Raw genomic sequence first — 16,619 nt, forward strand, 5'->3', positions numbered from 1 at the left:
TACAGGGTTATACTTTTCATGCTGTTTTACATTATTGGGAACGCTTAGACAGATGTTATCTTCTAAACGTTGCTCAGTATGATGCATACACATGTAAAATGTGGATTCACACATTGCGCCTCTTTGATGATTCGTCTGTATGGCTTGGCGTGTACTTTGGCATGGCTGACAACAACTGTCCATTACCTCACAGAAGGCTACCTATGATTAACAACAATTATTTGTCACATGCTCATTTTGCTGATTTGTTATGTACAACTACACATCCCCTAGTCATGCATACGCAGCAAGAGGATATAGATAGTGTTTGGTTCAAGTTTTGTACTATGAATGCAGGCTGTCATACAAGACTATGGCATCATCACACAATGAGAGGTTAACAACATGGATGAGCCCTTCACAGATGGAGAATTGGATGATGCTATAAAAGGTCTAGGCAAATGAAAGTCTCTAGGTTGGGATGGCTTGGCTGTGGAGTTCTTTCAAATGTTTTGGAATATTTTGAAGTCACCAATTTTACTTAAGGTAAATCACTGCTGGAATGTTGGACAGTTACCATGCTCATGGAAAGAGGGTTTGCTGAAATTACTGCCCAAAAAACAACTCAGTGAAACTATATCGGATTAACGTTCCATCTCCTTATTGCTTCTCATATATAAATTGGTCACCAAGATGCTTGTTAATAGAATAAAGAGTATTCTACACAGGTTTACATCCAATGCACTATGGATTTGTCCCTAGAAGACAAATCATTAACAATATAGCAAATGCATGCATAGGCATTGAATATGCCATGTATACGTTGCAAGATGTTCTCATCATGTAGGTAGACATAGCCAAGGCCTTTGACAGAGTCCATTGGTAGAATGGGCTTTGGTCCTAGAATGAAAGTCATTTTTTTGGCTTTACCAAGAGGAAACAACTAAATGCATTTTGGGCGGGGCGAACTTTCAGCCTCTTGGTGTCGTCGAAAATCTGTTCCTCAAGATTGTCTGCTTAGTGCACTATTGTATGCCATCACGACTCAATGCTACTTTACATGGAGGAATTGACACAGGATGGGAAGCTACATGGTCTTTCCATGGTAGATGATACACAATTTGTGGCATAGGCATAAACTGATGGCTCTTTCTTTTTTCCCAAGCATACGGAGGCCGATGTAACGGCTCTCATGAAAGCACTGTCTCTATATGGTTTGGTTGCAGGATTGCATGTGAATTTCGAAAAATCCAAGTTGCTTCCTTTGAAAGTTTTTAGATTGGCATCAAATTTTGTGGTCGGGTCAGATCCTTCCACCTAATGAGATAGTCAGGCATCTGGGTTACCCCATTGGTTGGCAGTTGTCTTTGAAGGATGAGACTTAATGGGTGATGGGCAAATTGCACTGTAAAATAGAATATTGAAAATTATCTATGTGGCCTCTACATGTGCAATTGCGGATAGTGCAGTCAATAATAATGGCATATGTGCAGTTTTATCTTTTGCTACTACCTTGGTTGCAAAAACAAAGTCATAATTTCATGTCTAAATCAATGGAATGCCTATGGAAAACCAAAGCGGATATAAAAGGGTTACGTTTGTTTAGGCAAGAGCTCATATGTTCGCCCAAAATGCATGGTGGGCTCAATGTCCTTAATATTCATTATCATATACTGGCAAGAAAGGCCACTCTTCTACCTAGTTTTATAGAGCAAGTCAAGCCATGGGCACGCATGTTGGGTGCTATGTGCACTAACATGCATACAGATGCATATGGGCATTGGATTATCAATTATGGTGATATAGTCTTTGGGCATTTCACTGATCGTATTCCAAGCTCTTCATATGCGATTGCTCTTATTCAGCATTGGCAAGCCATACTATGCCATCTGCAATGGTCGTGTAGGCCTCCGAATTGGGGTACCTCAATGTTGCTGCAGAGTATTGATTGGAGCAGGGTATTTGATCGATCACTTGCTTTATCTCTGAAAGACCTACAATTTGTCTACATTCGGGATTCATCAAGTTCGTGACATCGTGGATGAAAATGGTTATGTTTTCACCTTTCCACGAGCTATCAAGCAATATAATTTGGGGATGCATCACAGGCCAATCTAGAGAGTCATTTCGGAAATGATGCAACCGTTTTAGTGCTTGAGGAGGGATAGAGACTTCGAGATTGGCGTTTTGATAAGCAGCTTCTAGGATATACTTGCATCGGACTCTCAGGGCTGCCACTCCCTTGGGTTTTGCTGACACCGAGACAAGCCCCATGGGATCGCTACCTTGGCTGTGGTACTCTCCTTAGAAATGTGCACCTTCTCGAACACCTTCAGTAGTACTTAGCATTGTTGAGCGTGATACTTTAATACCAATGTCACATGCGCGGAAGCTCTGTTTGTCTTCTTTCAGTCCTAAGCAATTGAATTGGAACCCTAATGCAAATCAGCAACAAAAAGAGAGAGAAGAGAGAGAGATGAGTGTATTTTTGGTATGTTATGTAGTACATAAAGTTGTTCATAGGATTGTACAAATCTGTGGTCTTTGGCGTTCCAAAATAGGTAAATCTAGACCTAAAAAGTCCTAACTCTTCACCTGGTCCAAAAGGGACCGATGGTCTTCTACTTTCTATCCTAGCCTTTTTATAGCCTCTCTACATGCCCACCAATTGTCTTACCTGCTATCAGCCCGCGAGCAAGGAAAAAAACACATACAAAATACAAGTTTAATCTGGATTTCATGTGCATGCTCCTGTCCGCCACTACTGTCTTGACCTCACAAGGATTCTTTTGCATGCTCTTGAGCCTCGCCCTAAACCTACTGTTTATCTGCTACCTAATTGTTGGAATTATGGAGGCTCGAGGAAGATGATTGAACTCATGGTGCAAGCATAGACTCAAGCTAAGCTAAAATGAGATTAGTACGTAATCACATGCTTAATCAAATGGACAACATAATGACACAATGAGATAGGATAATAGTGGTGTACTCTTGCATTAGATCATTGCCTTAAAATAGGTTGGAGTACAATGGATTAAGGGCTTGGTTTACTCTAATCTACCCTTGAAGTATCTCAAAGATCTCCAAAATTGCCTAGATTTGGGTGCAAGTTTGAACCTCTTCCCACTTGCAATAGATGCCTAGAGTATGTTCATTTGGATCCTTCTTTGACCATAATATACCATATAGATGATGGCTGTAAGATCTTTGAACCATATGTTCATATCCCCAATGTCATATTTTGGTGTAATATTTCAACACCCACCCTCAACAAAATATCCATGGCTTCTATGATGTCAATGCTAGCTCTAGTTACCTTTTTACAATGCTGGTTATGCTGACCATCCGAGTGTCCGTAGGTTGTACTCATGGAGGTTTACAATGTCAGTTATGATGAGAGATGCTAGACAACTAGTTATGATTACAATTTACTTAGGATAGAGGGGAGACTACTAGTGGTTGGTTCTAGCTGGTTTAGAAAGCCCAAATATAGTTGGCCTCGATTTAGGCAGCTTCTTCTCTTTGCTTCTTCTTCTCTTGAGTTATCTTCACCTGCAAGAAGAGTCTTTTGTGCTTTGTTTCTAAAGAAACAATCTTTTTCTTCATGTCCTGTTTTCCCACAGAAGTTGCATGACTTCTTAGGAAAATCCTTTTTCTGATTTGTACCTTTGAAGGATGCTTTACTAATCTTTTTGTAGCCTCCTTTGTCGACGACAGCAGAATCATTCCCATAGATGAGTTACTCTATACTTGTGCAGCTTGTTGCTGCTTTTGTGACCATATGATGGACGGGCTTATGGAAGTGTAAAGAGTTCTTCTATCTTTACTGTATAAGTTCCGAGAATGAATAAAGTTTAAATCTTGTTCTTATTTTGAATCTTGCTCTCTTTAAGACTTTTCTTGGTGGTTAATCTTGATTAAAATTTTTCTCTAAGTCTCATATTCGTGCATCTTGCGAAATTATCCCAGTTTACGAGATGAGGACATCTTGCATTTTTTTAAGTGGGGTTGAATGTAAGATTCCTCCCCCAATCCCCTTTTTGATGTCTAGTATCTTCCCCTGTAATCAATCCCTCTTCAGAAATATAAAGACCTTGTTCTAACTGTTTTAACCTAGAGAGAGAAAATATTCTACGCTTTGCCTTTGCTTGACTTTACTGTCTACGTCTCTTCCACGTCCATCAATTTTGGTGCAGACAAGTTTGTGAGTGTGGTAATAATGTTACCAAACTCCTCTTGGGGTAGGCTCTTCAAGAGTACAGCTATGATCACATCTTCTTCAATGGTCATTTTGATCCCTGCAAGTTGGGTGAGAATACTTTTCATATAGTTGAGATGAGTTGGGAAGTGACTCTCCAAATTTGATTAAAAGATTGATTTTGGAATTTTGGATTGTGTTCTGCGTCTCATTAGATGGATCTTTTTCATCTATGTGATGGATATATGTATCATTTAGTCGCAAAGCAATGATAGCCAAAGCTTTTTCATCTTTGCTGATCCACAAGGTCTTTTCATCCCTAGTGGTTGGCATTTTTTGCTTCCTGTTTGTAATACCCCACAACCCTTTCCTCATAAGGGTAAATTTAATTTTGGTGTGCCAAGTAGGAAAGCAATAGCCTTCAAATTTGTCTAGTTTAATTGAGTTGGCCATTTTCTTAGGTTTGTCTTACCACTTGGCTTTGAAAGCTCAAGGGAAGTGTCTAAACCCTCACACAAAGATTTATGAGATGCTAGAAACCCCTGTCACCATAAAGATGCATGTGAGTAGACAAAAAAATAGAAAGACCTTGGCTTTTGGCATAGTGATAGTACCATGGTTTAGTGTCTACTTTGGTTTTGGTCTTTTTGACTTCTTGTCTTTTTTTTAAGGCTTGATTTGCTTGGCATTTGCGAATTCACATGAAGAAGACATGATTAAAGTAAGAAAATCAGGGATTAATCCACCATTAGTCAAGGATTAGTGAGAAAACTCACTGTTTTGGGACAGCAAGCCTCCGGCACCTTGGAGCATGAGATTGATGGCTTTTCTCAAATAATTAGACAAAATGCTTCAAGATGGTGCTTTAGCAATGGATTAACTTGAGTTTGAAGCTTTAAAGCACATGCTTAGGCTTAATAATCAAGTATTAATCTCTGACTAAGCAAGATACCTTTATGTGGAGTGCACAGAGTCAAATCAGTTGCTTCCGACCCCCATTCAAAAAATGGACCCTGCTGTCGTGTTCGCCTTGCCCAAAAACCATTGGGGGTGAGAGCAATTAGACAATGTTGCTTTGTAGAAGCCAATTTTAGGGTTCTCCCCAAAAAACAAGGTGATTGTTGTTTTCTTCCTCCCGGGCTACTCGCTGCGATTCTCAGGATGCTCGGGGTTCTTTTCAGTGCCCTGAACAATATCCCACAAACCCTTGTGGATGAACCAGATCTGCATTTGCAGCTTCCAGTGGGCATAGTCGGGTCCTTTCAACTTGTCATCCTTGTTCGTATAGGGGGTAGCCATATCCACAGCAACAAAGAACACAAATCTCAGCTCTCCAAGTCTCCTCTTAAGTGCTTTCAAACCTATCAGCCCCCTCTCAAACCTAAGAGAGACAGAGGCTGGACAGCAGCAAAACAATCCAAGAACCACTGGGAACCTCCTACTGGAAGGGCAGGGACTCGTGGAGGAAGAAGAAAAAATGTAGTGCCACTAGTCTGGCAACACCATGTGCAAGAGAACTTACCAACAACTGATGCGGGAGCAGAAAATGCAGCCGCAACTCCAATGCTTGCCTAAACGCACCTTGTACGGCTGGCTGACAACAGCAAGATGGCTGGCGATGGCTGGCTGGATCAGAAAACGCAGCAGCTGTTATCACTGATTCGCAACCGGGAGAAGCTATGGAAGAATGCAAGGCAATGATGTTGAAAACGGTGAGCAGATTGCAGAAATATGGAGCAGCCTGAACCTAAGCGAGTGATACCATGTTGGAGAATGCAAGGCGGAAGCATAAGTTGAACAAGAGAGAGAGTAGAGAGCTCTTGTGGACAAGATCACCTTTTATATTAGCAATAGGCTTTACAATGGCAATTAGCCAGCAAGATTGTGAAGAACTTGTGCAAGGGATTGGATGATTACAAGTGATGATGGGAGACTCCCTATATAGTGCCTTTGGGAACTAGTCGGCAGCCCCTAGAACTAGCCGATTGGTCCACGACCAACTAAACATGGAGAGAATTCATAAATGCTTATAAATAGGCTTTGCCAAAACACACTAAGATGCACCAAATTCTAACATATATGTATATATAGACAATGAGGAGAGAGAGACCTACAACATAGCATGCCTTTTAGACCTCCATCCCAAGGAGTCCTCGTCATGACCTCAAGCTAGGTAGCTGCACTTAGACACCCATGGACTTGTCTAAGGACTTCTCCGTGGTCCATAGTTTTGGGATTCAGAGAGCCACTCTCACTACCACTAGAATGTAAAGGGAGATTGTGGACGTGTTCCGTGGACACATGGAGGGCTTACCATCTTGTTCCTCTAAAGATGGGGTCTTTAGCCGCGTTTGTAACCCCATTGCTTTGAGAGAGAGAGAGAGAGAGAGAGAGAGAGAGAGAGAGAGAGAGAGAGAGAGAGAAAGAAAGAAAGATTTTATTAACGTCTTCCAAAAGACCGAACTCGGCCTATGAGACAAATCGGAGTACCTGTATGGGGTATCCTCTGTCATCCCAACAAAATGAAAAAGTACTGAATAAAAAAGCTGAATCTGGGTGTGCAGGGGATGGAGCTCTACTACTAGGAGAATGCAAAGCTATATGCATGGAGTATACAATCATGATATGCAACCTAGCTAGCTCCATCCTGTACCATACTGGGGGTATAAAATGGTATACATCAGTGAAGGGGGTGTCCACAGCTCCCTGAAGAACATGCCTGGGTGTGCTCTGAAGCGAGCCAGTCGCTCCGCACCCTCTCTGTGAAACTGAGCTCTGATCTCTGTCATCTCTCTCTGGTATAGGCGTGGTGCCCGAAAGCCAGGTGTCCTCTGTCTCCTGCGGGCTCTAAGTGTCTCTGCTCTCTGGAGAGTAATTCCCTGCCGTGTAGGGGCTGGGAGGGGTATGAATCTCTGAAAAAATGTAGTAATCCTCATGGCCTGTGACGTGTTTGTGAAGATAACCGGGCTTGTGAATGAATGTCATCCTTGACCCTTGACCGTCATGGAGTGATACCGATAGAACTGCATCTTCATAGGAAGCTGCACACACACACACACACACACACACACACACACACACACACACACACACACAGCGAGCGAGCGAGAGAGAGAGAGAGAGAGAGAGAGAGAGAGATTTTATTAACGTCTTCCAAAAGACCGAACTCGGCCTATGAGACAAATCGGAGTACCTGTATGGGGTATCATCTGTCATCCCAACAAAATGAAAAAGTACTCAACAAAAAAAAAAGCTGAATCTGGGTGTGCAGGGGATGGAGCTCTACTACTAGGAGAATGCAAAGCTATATGCATGGAGTATACAATCATGATATGCAACCTAGCTAGCTCCATCCTGTACCATGCTGGGGGTATAAAATGGTATACATCAGTGAGGGGGGTGTCCACAGCTCCCTGAAGAACATGCCTGGGTGTGCTCTGAAGCGAGCCAGTCACTCCGCACCCTCTCTGTGAAACTGAGCTCTGATATCTGATCTCTGTCATCTCTCTCTGGTATAGGCGTGGTGTCCGAAAGCCAGGTGTCCTCTGTCTCCTGCGGGCTCTAAGTGTCTTTGCTCTCTGGAGAGTAATTCCCTGCCGTGTAGGGGCTGGGAGGGGGATGGATCTCTGAAAAAATGTAGTAATCTGTGTCTGTCGCCCCCCCGCTGGAGCTGTCTGAGCTTGTAATAATGTCTCTCTGTGGCGCTGTATGTCTAGAATGTATCTCCCCATTATGCGCTGGTCTGCTGCCTCAAAGATCTGGCGTAGGGAATGTGGCTCTCTGAATAAAATGGGATATCTCTCTCTGATGGCTGTATATGCTCTGCATCTGCATACATAATGCTCCTCACTCTCCACCTCCTCTCTGCACAATCTGCATACCCTCTCCTCTCGGGGGATCCGTGCTGCTCTGCCAGTCTCAATCTCCAATCGGTGTGATGAAACTCTGAGCTGACCAATAGCCACTCGGGAGCCGTGTGGTAAAAAGCCCTCCATGTATCTAGGCCTCTCTATAAATCCATCATCAATGATACTCATGAAGTGATCTCTGTAGTATAGCATCTTCGGTGGAAGAGGCTGTGTAGGCGATATCCATGTCTCTCGTGTATAGAGCTGCCATAGATCCTGTCTCAATACTCTGTTCCTCTCACTATGAGAGACGGATATGTGGTGCATCCCTGTCATACTGGAACGGTGGTAGATGATCCATGTCTAGGCCATGCTGTGAGAACCAATGTGTGACCTGTACATACCATGATCCTCTGTCTCCTGCCTCAGCCAACTGTCTAGATGCCTGAAAAGCTCTGTATGATAATCTGTCCTGTGGCATCTCTCTGAATCTGTCTAGCAGGCATATAGTCTGAAATATGGCCTCTACCATCATAGGAGGCGCAGCAAACTCTGCTCGGATAATGTCATGAGGTACTGACGGTTTGCTGCGTATCATGCGTGCCATCATGAGGGCCTGTGGTCTCTCTATCTGTGTCCACCAATGGGTAGCAAGGCCTGGCGCCCATACTGCTGCTCCATACATCAATGCCGGTGTGACTAATGTGTCAAATAGCCACCCCTTCGTCCGGGGCTCCTGAAAATGCGCCTGGTGGCACTGTCTCTCTAGCATAGCCAATGCTGCATATCCCCGTGTCAATCTAGCTCTGGCTGCTGAACCCATGGTAAAGCGTGTGGCTACTGCAGAGAAGGTAACCCCTAGGTACACGTATGATGTCACCACCTCCACTTGGCATCCTGCGAGAGTGAATGTCAGCTGACTCCTGCGCTGTCTCGATGTATGAAAGACCATAACCTTGGTTTTCCCAAGGTTCATAGTAAGACCTCTCTGTGTGCAGAAATCATCGAGTGCATGTAGATGCTGCTGTAGACCACCTGGGGACTCAAGACACTAATACAATATCATCAGCATAGAGCATAATATGTACTGAGGTACCTGCTAAATCAACTCCATCTCCGCCTCCCCGTGTAATGAAGTCAGTCACCTCATCAATGTATAACCCAAATAGCGTGGGGGAAAGTGGGCATCCTTGCTTCACACCAATGGTTCTAGCAATAGTCTCGGACATACCTCCTGGACATCTGACTTGCCCAAAAACCTGCTCATATAATGCATAGATGCCCCATGTCATATCTGCTGGTATGCCAAGAGACTGCAGGCGCTGAAAGAGCCTCTCTCGTGGTACTGTGTCAAATGCCTTGCGGAAATTCACAAAGCAGCAATAGAGCTTTCTCTTCCTCACTCTGGCCTGATCAATCATACATCTCAAAGTGAATACATGGTCAGTGGTAGAGAAAGCTCTCCTGAAGCCTGCCTGCCGTGATGAGCGTAAACCTGCTCGCTCAGCATATAAGCTAAGCTCTTGCTCTAGCACTGCACCATAGAGTTTGGCCAGCACGTGGCCAACCATAACCGTCCTGTAGTTGCTCCGATCGAGCATATCCCCTGTTTTGTGAATCCGCACAATGGTGTGCATCGTCCACTCCGCAGGCAAACCCTCTGCTAGTGCCCTATTAAACAGGTGTGCAAGAAAAGGAGCTAAAGAATCTACTGCATATATGAGATGCTCACCCTGCAGGCCCATATGGTCAGCGGCCCGTCCATGCTGTAGTAGGCGGCGGATAGCTTCCTGTACCATCGAGTGCGTAAAGAAGCTAGCTGTGGTAGGTCGAGGCTCCTGTGGCTGAGGTATAGGTGGCTGCTGTGGGGCATGGTATAGACCCTCTGCATATGTGTGCCATGTCTGTGGGTCTGCAATAGGTGTCGGGGTCCGGGGCTCTCTGAAGTGCCGCCATGAGACAGGGCTATCTCTACTCATGAAGAAATGAAAGATCTCTAGCTCCTGTGTCTCTGCGAAGGCCCGCCTTTTGCGGCGAGTAAGTTTCCTCATCTCTCTCCTCGACTCCTGCTCTGTGATGGCTCCCAAGGCTCTCTGTATGCGGAGCCGTGAGTATAGGTCTCTGCACTCGTCATCATACCATTTGTTCTAGGGCATAGTCCCAGGTCTCGCAGGCTCTCCTGAGTGTACACGATGTGGGAAGCTCTGTAATGCAGCCGTGTGTAGGAGTGATGCGAGCTGGGCTGTAATGGTATCCATAGATGCCAGGGGATCCATGAGTAGGAGCCCATCCTCTACTCTGCCAGTGTATATGTCTGCCATGTCATGTGTGAAGTAGATGGTAGTGTGTGGCGTCGGTATGTGGGGGGCTGGTGATACTGGTGATCCGGCTAGTGAAAATGCCAAGTATGTATGATCTGCCCCAATAGGACGAGGTGGAATGGAGAATGAGGTGACAAGCTGTGATGCCTCCAAAGACCCCATAATGTAGTCTACCACCGTGCCTCCGGTCCGTGTATGACCCCCATGTGGGAAGCATGTCAGCCCTCCTGATCCCGGCCACTGTAGCATCCCATTATAAATAACGAGACGATGCCTGGCTCCCAACTCTAGTAAGTGGTCCCCATAATGTCCTCTGTCTGGTCCAGTGTCCTCTGAGGCAGACATGGCTAGAGCCTACTAGTGCTTATCTTATATGTCTCTGTTGTTATAGCTTTAAGAGATGCTCAATGCATTTTCCATTACAAATTGTATACACATTGTACCTTTTTTGTTTCATAGGCCATTTTGGCTTCTTGCAGACATTAATGAATCTTTCATTCTTTCTTTACCCTTTCTTTTCTCTCACATTTTTTTCCACTTATTTTTGTAGTGTGGATGATGTGGGGTACACATTTGTATTGATTCCATGTCATGTATTCTGGTGCAGATCTCAATGAGCTTCGTCCCATATTGCCACAACTTCTTGATGGTATGGTGGTTGATTAGTTTGGAGTATTTTTTTCCTTTACTAGTGATATATATCAGTTCTTGTGGTTGATGATGGCTTGGCCACGTTGATGCAGAGTTTTTTAAACTGATGAATGAAGTCGAGAATGAAGATCTGGTTTTTACTTTGGAGACTATTGTTGACAAGTTTGGTGAAGAAATGGCACCTTATGCCCTAGGTCTTTGTCAAAATCTGGTAGATTAATTCTTCCTATCCTTTCTGAAAAACTTGCAACTTTCTTGTCTTGAAGCAGGGGCCCTTTCTTTTAGCGGCCCCATCATCCTCAGATCTTGTTTTGTTTACTTTAAAGTTCTCATTAACTGGTAGGTTGCCTGTGGTGATGCTACAAAAATAGAAGAGAAGGTTGACAATCATTCTGTCCATGCACTTGGCACAGGCGTGCTCACATATGCATGCATGCGCAGGTGCACATCCTGTGTTTAGGAGCCCATACCCATTCACTTGTGCACATACACACACATTTAACGTGAGTGTTTGCGTGCATGCCAGTATGGTGGGAGGGAGGGAGATGAGATGAGCCTTTTAATGTTGTAGTCGTGCCAGCAGACAATGTATGATTAAGATGATTGCACTGAATTGCAGGGAGTGGGACTTGAACCTGGGCTCTCTTGATTGGGAGCCTTATGTGTAAACTGCTATACTAGCACTCCAGGGGGTTAAGAGGTCTATTAACATCTGAGTGGGGAACGAAACGATCCATGTGATGAATGATGCCAAATATTTTTGTGGTAGCAACTATCTTATCATAAACAAATCATGCACTTAGTTATTTAGGCAGAAAAAGCAGTGAAAGATTCAATCTTACAACACTTGCTTTGTGTCCAAATGGCTAGGATGGTCCCATCTTTCTCCCTCTTTGTGGATTTTTTACTTTATTGATATGAGAATATAAAGCACAATGCAAAGGTTGGCTAAAATCTGAAAGAATAACTCCTTGCTGTGCTCTTTGTGCAAATCCGACCGAGAACAGAGCAGGTATTGCCCTTACAGGTACACTAATCTGAATATACAAGCCTTGAAAAGATGATCCACTTTCCTGCTGTTTTAGAATCTGTATTTCCTTTGGGGTTGGCTGCTGGCTCTCAGCATATCCTTGATAGAGTTTACTTTGGAGTTGACAGAATCAGGAACAGTAAATTGAGACGGTGGGTATGTGTAGAGGACGAATGCCAAAGTAAGGGAATTGAAATGCAGGGGAAATTGTTTGAGAGACAGCATGTTACCAAATCTATAAATTCAATAAATACAGTGTAAAAGTAACATTCAAAGACCTAAACAGAAAATGGGGAATAGTAATGGGAAACAGCATGTTTAAGAAACAGTAACCACCCCCTCTTGTTGCTGACACAGGCTGGTTTAGCAAGTGGGGCTTTTATGCACATTGCAGATTTATGGAAGTCTGTACATGATTCTTTAATGACGTTGGTGTGAATGTAAGAGCCTACTTGCTGGGTTGCATTCTTCCTGGATATATAACAGCTTGTCTGTTGAGCTGTCCCATAGTCTTTCTACGGGCTGTGAGGGAGCTCATGTCATCTGTCTATGTTCTGAAAGGCTTGCTGGAGTTATCACTTGCGCCTATCTTTTCATTGAATTATATAGTTCTTTAAAAGAAGTACATTGAGGTAGTGGGGTCATTTATTGAGATTTGTGTGGTCATGTAGGCGGCCGCTTTTTGGAAGTGCTTACAATCCTCCGAAACAGATGAGGATGAGGATGAATCAGGTGCTTTGGCTGCAGTCGGATGCTTGCGGGCAATCAGCACTATTCTCGAGTCTATAAGCAGCTTACCACATTTGTTTCCTCAGATTGAGCCTATATTACTTCCAATAATGCAGAAAATGTTAACAAAAGATGGGCAGGGTACACCTTTGCTTTTTATAATGAATGCTGGTGTTTGGAATGATACAAAGTGCTGGTTATCTTGCATTGTACAGACCGTGACTTCTGTTAACTCATGGTTTCTTACAGATGTCTTTGAGGAGATTTTGGAGATAGTGTCTTACATGACTTATTTTTCTCCAACGATATCTTTGGAAATGTGGAGCCTTTGGCCACTTATTGTCTCTGCAGTGGAGGAGTGGGCCATAGATTTCTTCGAAAGTAAGTTTACATGTTCTGATTATTGTTGCCTCCTTCACCATGCATAAGTTGACTGCATTTTAGGTGCTGTCTTAGCCATTTATTTGTTTGCCTGTATACACATCTGTACTGCCTTTACTCTTGTGTGCCTGATGTCCTGATTATGTTTCAAAACCATGCATAAATTGACTGCATTTTAAGTGCTGTCTCAGCCATTTATTTGTTTGCCTGTATACACATCCGGACTGCCTTTACTTTTGTGTGCCCGATGTCCTGATTATGTTTCAAAATGCTGGTATTGATGTATTTGGTCACTGGTGTGCTGCAATAATCGATAATGCACTGAAGTCATTATGGCTTTTTCTTTTGAGAAACAGTTTTATATATCAATAAGGTCCCTGGCTGCACAGCATGATTACCCATCAAAAAGGAAAATACAAGGCTAGTAAGCTAGCAGCTTTCCACGTAACAGTTTGATCCTATACACACTACTCTCCCAGAGAGACTTAAGTCATTATGGCTGTATTACATAGTTATAGAAACATACGCTATGTTGTTAGGGGACTGTAACAGGGGCATGGTTCACATAGATCTGTAATCAACAACACAAAGCAGTACACCACCCTTCCGTGCCCGTCTCCCCCTTTTGGTATTTGTATTCCAAAAGAGAGTTCTCCAAGTGCAGAGCTCTGTGACTACATGGGGACTTTATCAATAACGTTACTAGATTTTTAAAAGATAACAGAATGCAAATTCAATCAGCATGATGATGATTCCAATGATCAAGAGATTCTTCTTCAATTGTTGGTCAACTACCAGGCAGGTCTTCAAATCTTCAATCCCTACTAGTCAACTACCAGGTAAGTTTTCACATATGGATTCACCATGCAACAGCTAGCCGGGCATCTCCACAGCTAGCTGTACAGCACGTCCAATATATCTCTCAACTGATGGGGCATCCTGTTCAGCGATTAGGGAACCCTGTACAACAGTCACGGCATCACAGCAGTCGGTTATAGTTGGACAGCCCATACAGTAATCAGGGTATAGCAAAAAAAAAGCTGTTCAGCTGTTTCATACACTTAACGAACAGCAGGAGCAGGTCGGGTGAGCTAGAAATGGCACGACAGCAGAGGCAGGGTTGGGTGATCAGGGCAGGTTGGGTATGCAGAAAACGAAAAGGACCTGTACAACAGTTGTGTGGTTTGGTGTTCAAGTGCAGCAGCTGTAGTCCTCTTGGAAACAGGTTGACCCTTCCTTGCTCACCACATTGCATGCTCATAACTGACGGTCGGTCAAGTTGGCCACCCACTTGGCATGCATTTTTCCTTCTTGACCCACATGACTGTTTTTTGAAGGTCCCATTCAAACTAACCTTAATAGCGAAACTCACAAAGGTTAGAACAATATGACAATAATATATTAAGATCTTGTTTTTATACTCACCACTTGCAAAACCAACGTGTAATGTGTACACATTGAACCACAAATGTTAGTGCAAACCTGTCCTTGGGATTTTCATGCGTCCCCAAAACCTGTGGACATTTCATATGCAATAAATCCAGGCAATGTCCATGCCCAAATACAATGCATGTGCACATGTTCATTTCCCATGCAATAAGCAAGTATGACAAAATGATAAATAACATAAAGTTCCCCTTCTTCCAAAGCTTTGTACAGTGTTAAGCGTAGCTACTTTATAGCATAGCGTCTCTATGGCTAATGTCCTGCTCGAAATGGCATAGTAACTCTACAGCTCATAGCCCAATCCAAATGACGTTGTGACTGTATAGTCATAGGGAATCAAATATCTGAGGGTAAGGATAAATCCCATACTAAATGTCCAGTGACCACATTTAGCTCCTGTGTAGTAAATATCCAGGTGGTGACGGACATAATAACTATCATCCTATTGTGAAATGCAAGCTCATTGTATGCAAGACATTTGAAAAGTCTGCATTGAAGGAAGCGCTGGTAGCATCTATGCCTCCCTTTAAACATGTCCTGATTGCTTGAATGGGGTCCTTGAGTTTGTACTGATGGGAAACAGGTAAAATGATGTAGCTCTTCATAGAAAACTTGTGTAGTTTGTGCTAGAGGAATTGCAGAAGAGCCATTAGCTCTCTCCTTTTCTCTCATCTTCTCACCCTGGATCTGCATATAAAAACACCTCACTTCCTCTTCCATCACACTCACCGAAGGCATGCAGTCCCATGCAAAGTGAAAAAGGAGGGAGCACGACTTCTGGTTGCAGCCTTGTAATAGAGTTTCTTTTGCATTTATTTCTTGATGAAATCAGATCACTTTTTTTTTTTGGGGGTGGGGGAGCAGTTCTTTTCATTCAAGTGTCTGCTTTATTTGCTGTTATTTCTTCTGGGACTTTTGCAAGCTTGTGTATTTCGTTTTCCTTTGGGTCCATCCCCCCAAAATCAGTTTTCACAATGCAAATTGTTTGATTTTCATGACTTAAAGTTGCTTTACAGTGGGTTATTAACTTATAGCTTATGAATACTCAAATAGTGTTATAATTCCGTCATTGGTACCACTAATTAGCATTGGCATAGCCTCATCATCAAAGAAAAACAGTTAGGTATTTGGGGACATAACACATACTCAAGTAAAACCTGTTTATGAACAGGAAGCCTGATAAACGTTTAGGGCCAACTGCTCATCAAAACCTGAGTGAAACTCCTGTTTTCATGTCTTTTGCTAAAAAAAATTTTCTAGCGCATGGATTTTTGAGTCATCCTTCACACTCTTCTGCTACCCCTTTTTACAACATTTTTCCATACTACCTCTGGTTTCATTTTGCCTGCCTTGTGCCTGTGATTCTTGCTTATCTGTTTCTTTGCACATTGTACACCATTATACTCAATTTTTATGATTCAATTCTGTGCAAGATTTATTACGCACTTGAAGCACCACATAACTCCTGATCTGTTTATGTGTGTATTTCTCTTTTTTTTTTTGTGGTGGTGGGGGGGGGTGGATTCTCAAGATATTCTTACGCCTTTGGACAATTATATCTCAAGGAGCACTGAGCAATTTCTTACTTGCAAGTCTCCAAACTATCAGCAGAGTCTGTTCAAAATGATCTCTTCGGTAAGCAAAGATGGTTTTTGGGTAGTGCAATAAAAACATCTTGATGGGATTTATTATGTTTATTTACTGGTGGTTTCCATGTTTTAGCTTTTCACAGAACAAAATCTAGAGGACAGTGATATAGAGCCTGCCCCAAAGCTCATCGAAGTAGTGCTACAAAACTGCAAAGGGAGGATTGATGAATGGATTGAACCATATCTGAGAATCACTGTTGATAGGCTTCGTCGGACACAGAAAAACTATTTGAAAGATCTTCTTATTGCTGTGGTGAGTTGTTCAAACTTTTACTTAAAAATTCCATGGTATGGGGCCATGTGTTTTTTTCTGAATTCTCAGTCCAAGTTGTGGACAGCTGGCTCATGCTTATTCTTTTTATCTAGAGCTTTGTGCATGCGTGTGTG

The 16,619-nt window shown here is 43.0% G+C and overlaps 1 protein-coding gene across 1 annotated transcript in view; it reads left to right on the plus strand.

Annotated features, from left to right (window-relative positions):
• The window catches only part of LOC147620506 (importin beta-like SAD2), a 161,355-nt gene that overhangs the window by 103,624 nt on the left and 41,112 nt on the right, over nt 1-16,619 (plus strand). The window contains exons 12-17 of the mRNA XM_086824734.1: nt 10,954-10,995; nt 11,090-11,208; nt 12,699-12,897; nt 13,006-13,137; nt 16,115-16,218; nt 16,306-16,485. Coding sequence (XP_086680860.1) covers nt 10,954-10,995; nt 11,090-11,208; nt 12,699-12,897; nt 13,006-13,137; nt 16,115-16,218; nt 16,306-16,485 — 776 coding nt within the window. The remainder of the gene's footprint in view (nt 1-10,953; nt 10,996-11,089; nt 11,209-12,698; nt 12,898-13,005; nt 13,138-16,114; nt 16,219-16,305; nt 16,486-16,619) is intronic.

Source organism: Cibotium barometz, chromosome 31, assembly GCF_041138505.1.
Source record: "Cibotium barometz isolate CiBa-2024 chromosome 31, ASM4113850v1, whole genome shotgun sequence".
NCBI lineage: Eukaryota > Viridiplantae > Streptophyta > Polypodiopsida > Cyatheales > Cibotiaceae > Cibotium > Cibotium barometz.